The sequence below is a fragment of the Telopea speciosissima genome, chromosome 1 (assembly GCF_018873765.1).
Source record: "Telopea speciosissima isolate NSW1024214 ecotype Mountain lineage chromosome 1, Tspe_v1, whole genome shotgun sequence".
Taxonomy (NCBI): Eukaryota; Viridiplantae; Streptophyta; class Magnoliopsida; order Proteales; family Proteaceae; genus Telopea; species Telopea speciosissima.
The window spans coordinates 80116765-80122908 of record NC_057916.1 but is presented as its reverse complement, the minus strand read 5'-3'; the positions used below and the strand labels follow the sequence as shown (position 1 = coordinate 80122908).

The window sequence follows — 6144 nt, the reverse complement described above, 5'->3', positions numbered from 1 at the left end:
TCATGGGTATGGTTACAAGAGTGAAGAAAATTATGAGCAAACAAAATGGCAAAAGAAAAAGGTAGAGAAGACAAGAATAGGTCTGCTGATCAGTTGGGTGACTTGTTTATCAAGGTCTTGTTCCAAAATGTGTTAAAACTCATGTTAATAGAAACTAGTAGGAAAAGGATTATTTCACCAGCCTTTGCAAATGAAAGTGTTTAACCATATAGAAAAGGGGGTCTAAGGCCGTAGTGTCCATGATGCTTTAATAAACCCAGAGATACTGATGAAGCACCAGATGAATGTAAATTACTGAACCACTCATGATTCCTAACAAGTATATTATTCCATGTTTCTCCAAGGGCAGGGTAACTGCCAGTCAGCTCAATAGAAAGAACCACACAGAAGCTATCAAGTTAGAGAGTTTTGGAAATAAATTAGAAATGCTAGGAAATATGATTCATTTATTAATTACCTGGATCTTTGGAAGTTCTCCAATTCATGTTTGGTTTCAGTCCTTGATGAATCTCAACAACCAGATACATTCTCCTTCACGGTTCCAGCTGATGAATCCTGAATTATAGCCCAAGTTTGTAAGGATTATGAGTAGCAGAGATAAGGTATAGCCCATAGATTAAAAATACTGCACTGCTTCTGTCGCTGAAACTAAAAGCAAGAAAGGGAAAGTGAAAACACAGCCACAGCATCCTAAGATAGTAATAATAATCTAACAAATGGACAAGAGATCCAACCGGTCGACTGGTCTGGTTCAGGTCTAATCAGTTCCCATCAATTTAAGGCTTTGTTTCCACCTTTTTAGGTAATCGGGCCTCGTAGGCCAGGGCATTAACATGCTTATATTTGATTGGTCAGTTACTGGTCCATAATGGTGCTATCATCAAACTTTAAAGGAGCTAATTGACAGGCTGTACTATATGCTGGACAGTATTCGGTCGGTCCCATCGGGGCACTACCTTGCATTGGGTCGATGGGATCACTAACTTACATTGGGAACGCTCGATTATTAATCGATTGGTGCTTAAACAGCTATATTTAGTAATTGATCGGACCAGTCTTGGGCTTCAACTGATAGATTTAGGTTGGGCCTATCCTTGTGTGTCAACTCAACTCAACCTTATCCCAATTAAATGGAATGCCCACATGGATCCTATTTCTATAATCAGTTCTATTCAAAACCATACAAGATTTCAATTCCTTGCTATACATGTCGTTCCTCACCGTTTCTTCTATGGTTATTTTAAGCCTACCTCTAGCTCTTTTAGCTCATTCAATTTGTAATAGATCACTTCTCCATACTAGAGCATTTAAAAGCCTTTGTTGCATATGTTCATACCACCTCAGACAAGTTTATCGCAACTTATCATGAATAGGGGTAATGTCCAGCCCTAAGTGAATGTGTTTAATGAGTTAATCTGAGTTTAACCATCAATCTTCAGCATATCTTTTAAAAACAACCCCACAAGTCCCAACTTGGAGCGTGACCCAGATGGGCTGGGTTGGGGTGATAAATTTCGAGTAAGGCCAAAAGTGAAGCCCAAGCTAGAGAAGATTATTACTTAGGCCCAAAGTTCCCATGGGCTGGCCCTGGTTTGCATCCTAGACCCTAAATCAATTGAGGCTCCGTCTGTTTGCAAGGGAAATCAGAGAGGGAGGGAAATAAAAAAAAAAATTTAAAAAAAACAATTATAATCATTGTCTAACATGATTGAATAAATTACTTAAATTTATTACTATATTTAGAAATGATATTTTTTAGATGTAATTTTTATTTTATTTCTAAAATCCAAAGGATTTAGATGCAAAATAAAATTTAATAACCAAATATGAAATGATTTAGAGTTAGCAATATAATCATAGGGTAATGATTATAATTTTATTTTTAAGGTTAAAATTTTCACTTCTTCTTTCTTTAGATTTTTTATTTTTTTTTTGTAAATTTCCTTTTCTTTAGATTCCCGTGCAACAAACAGACCCTCGAGGGAAAAAGGATCCAGTTTTTGATTTATGGATCAATGAAGCAAGTGGCCTTGGAGGGAGCACTCCTTTTTCCTATAGCATAATAGCATATAAATTAGGGAGGGGGGGGATTTGCATTAAAGAGGCGGGGGTACCGAATCATCCAATAGGGGTTGCCATTTAATGAGAGAGAGAGAGAGAGAGAGAGTAGGGACCGTAGGTGGATGTGAGAAGGCGTGCTCAGGAATTTGAACACTAATAAATATTGTGCACTAGTCGAATGCGGTATGCGATCCTTGCGCCAGACACAGGGCCATGCAAAATGATCGTCGTGACTCTAAGGATTTTTGCCTTTGCATGGGGCAAAACGGTCATTTTGAATGACCCTGTGTCTGTGCGAATGGGCCACACACGACTAAGTAGCATTCTTTCTCCTATATTAGAAGGAGAAAAGAACGTCACCCTTACACCTAGACACAGTGGGCACGCAAAATGACAGTCACACCCCTATTCATTTCTATCTTTCTAGTGGGGTGTGACGATCATTACGTGTGCCCCTGTGCCTAGGTTTAGGGACAGCGTGCGTTGCACGATCAGGTGGCATTCCTTCTCACATATTAAAATTCTTCGTTTATTAACTCTCAAACCAATCCCTCCTCGACCCCATCAGAAATGTCATAATTGTGTGTGTATAAATAATGCATGGGGAAGGGTTTTTTGTGGGGGACGTGACCCCTACGTGTGCGCGGGCCAATGAGAGCGCATGGAAGAATCATGGGGCGGTCATTTCACCTCTCTATATTTGGCGCACGTGAACACTCCTCAAAGTAGAACTATTTTGGGGAAATGTAGAATTTTTGACAGGGGAGTTTGAGTAAATACAATGGAGTGATAGAAATTTTCCCTTGAAACATTCCCAAAAACATATTTATTGAGTAGTCAGCAAGAAACTTTATAATTGCATAATAATGTCTAGATTAAGCGTTATATGGTTTTCTATTTTACTGCTGCTATGCTTGTAGCTCATTTGTATTTATCTTAATCATTTCACTACTAAGCCAATCAACTGTAGAAAATTAGGAAAGCCAATTAACTTAAGCATCTACTATAGTGAGCTAATTAAGTAGACAAGTAGTATACATTATATGAGTAATCAAGATTATCCACCTATTTAAGCACCTTTATTTTATTTAAGGATTTGTTTATTGTTGAAGGTTGGAGATAGAGGTTGGGGTTTGGTGGGGACCTTCATTACAAAACCAGATTACTACTAATAGAAACAGGCATCAATGGTCATAGACTCATAGTCTTTACTTGAAAATATATTAGTTTCAACAATGTTGAGGATAATGATACTCCTCCTCTTCCTCCTCATACCCTTTTAAGTAAAGGATTAAGGAACTTATTAATCACCAATTAGCACACTTTAAGTGCATCCATTTGACTTTCTATTTTTTTTGGTAAAGAAAAATTATTAACGTTGGAACAAAGTTCTAGAAAAGTCGGCATACAAAGCTAGATGAATAAAGGGGGGAGGGGAATGAAGCCAAATAAGATCAGCCTGAATAGAAGCACCAACTGTCGCCAATCTATCTACCATGGAATTAGCTTCTCTAAGAGTGTGAACGAAGAAAATATTTTGGAAAGCCTGAGACAATATTCTGCAGTCGTTGATAATGGTAGCAATTTTCCAAGGAACAGCCTGAGATCGATCTTAAAGAATGTTCACAACTCGAATATTATCACTTTCCACAATGATCTACGAAATACCCAAACTTGAAGCCACCCGGAGAGCATACCGAATTGCAATTGCCTCAGCAACTAATGTAAAATTACTACCAATGCCCTGAGCAAATCAGCAAACGAAACTTGAATTGGGCAACCTACAGACACCTCCAATACCCGCTCTTCCTGGATTGCCATGACTCGCACCATCAACATTAAATTTGAAGAAAGACTCCGGAGGGGGAATCCATCTGACCAATCTTGTAGCAGCTTGAGTGAATTGTGGAACCGACTGCATGAACTCTTTAGTACTAGAGATAACGCCTAAAATGATCTGTCTTGCATTGAATGGAGATTGCCTGAATATCAAATCCCAATACCCAATCTAGATTTGCCAAAAAATATTGCACAAAAGAGAGACCTTAAATTTATCATCCCTTTTGTTGCTGATAGCCAAAGATATAGCTGATAAGATCCCAACTCTTATATCCATGTTGGAAAAAAGATCTGAAAGACCTACTTGCATTTTACTTTCTATGAACATTGTTTTTTATGGGCTTATTGTGTAATGAATAGTGATTAGTGAATCATCCTTCATATCTTTACACATTAATAATAAAAACCAAATAAAGGGTTGAGGTAATAGTTGGAATTTAGTAACAATAAACTAAATACGGTATCTTAATTTGTGGGCTATTAATACCTTGGGTTTTGTTGAATTTCCTATGCAAAGATTTTATTGACAAAGACCGAAGTCACGGTATTTAATTTACTCAAGAATGGGACTCTCTCCCAAGCGTTCTGCCCTGTGGCCCGAACGCAAGAACTAAACTCAATGACTGAAACCATATTATTTAAATAGTTCGATTTTGATTTCTGGTTCTGACACCTTGAATTGTACCGTTTAACGAAATCGCACCATTTAACACCTTTACTGTAAAGATTAAAAAATGGGGAAATCTCATCCCTTCCTCTCTAAGTATTCATAATATCAACCCAATATCCAAATTTTGAATAATGATAATGCCTTCCCCTATTTTCCCAAGATTCTATCAACTTCACCCTAAGTGAGTAATGGTGTTAAAATAGCATTTTAAAAGACGATAATACATTTTTTCTTCTTCTTTTTCTGATTTTGTAATTGGAAAATTTATACATACCACCCCTGAGGTTTGACGAAAGGATATCTTCACCCCCCAATTTTGAAAAATTTTACGTACCCCCCTGAGGTTTGCAAATGGTAACAAATAAGCCCATTCCATCAGTTCATGACTAACATTGTTAAAAATTAGACTTGAACTGACGGAATTGCCCTCCTAAGAAGAAACCCAAAAAAAAAAAAACAAAACCTGCAACTCATCTTCCCCAAAATCGATTGGGGAAGATAAGTTGCAACCATCCAGCGCCCCATTGATGGATTGCCCGATGGATTGCTTTCTTTCTAGTTTCAAATTTTGTTTCATTTCTCTGTATTTGTAGCAGATGCTGGTCAATAATCAATCAAACCGTTGAACATCCTTGATCCATCTCCCATGATTCTTCAAAGCTTGTCTCACACTGATGTCCCTGTTGCTGTCTCCGTGAGTGAACGCCATCTTTATGAGGTTTCTTCGAGCATTTTAATGGCAGAAAGCTGGGTCAGGACCCATGTTCTGACCTACTTCCCTTCGACCAAAATCAGCACCATTGTGGTGGGAAATGCTGTCCTTTGCAACAGAGATCATGAGGAGAATTGGGGTTTGGTTCTGCCATCTCTGAAGAACATTTACTACTCCCTCGTCAGATGGGGCTTGGAGAAAGAAATCAAGATGTCGGCTTCCTTTTCTGGTGACTGTTTAAATCTAAATTCCAACACATTTAGAGATGAACTAACCGTGAATCTTATCAATCCTCTGTTAGGTTTTCTTCTTAAATCCAACTCAACCTACTGTGTCAGCCCAACTGCAGATTTTTCACCATTGTCATCTGAAGCTACAGACTTGGTTTCTGCTCACTTTGAATCCATCAAAAATCTTGGGCCATTCCAGATGAATGGGTTTAATGTCGTCCTTTGCACCCAAGAAAAACAGAGACCCAAGAGCAAGAAGGGTTTGGATTTCTCACGGAGGATTATTCACAAACATGGACCTGCAGTTGGTGCAAAAGGGTTTGGATTTCTCACGGAGGAGGAAGAAATGGATTTTGCTACTCGCAGTGCTCGGCTTCACAGGTTATGATGCCTATAAGGTCTATTATTTGCCTTCTGTGGTCAAAAAGAGGAAGAGGTTTTTAAAGCTTCTTGAAGCCTTGATTTCTGTGGCCGAAGCTGTATCCGATTCCGCGGAGACGATCTCAGCCATTTCCAAGAACTTGAAGGAGTTCCTTCAATAAGATTCGGATCAAATTCCCACCAGTTTGAAGCAGATATCCAAAATCACGAGGTCGGAAGAGTTTTAAACAAGGGAGCTGGGATGGTTGCAA

The 6144-nt window shown here is 38.5% G+C and overlaps 1 protein-coding gene across 1 annotated transcript; it reads left to right on the top strand.

Annotated features, from left to right (window-relative positions):
* Positions 1 to 5216: 5216 nt before the first annotated feature.
* LOC122655358 (probable glucan endo-1,3-beta-glucosidase A6) lies at positions 5217 to 5900 on the top strand. The gene has a single exon (XM_043849563.1). It carries the CDS (start codon positions 5217 to 5219, stop codon positions 5898 to 5900), a length of 684 nt encoding a protein of 227 aa, XP_043705498.1.
* Positions 5901 to 6144: the final 244 nt, after the last annotated feature.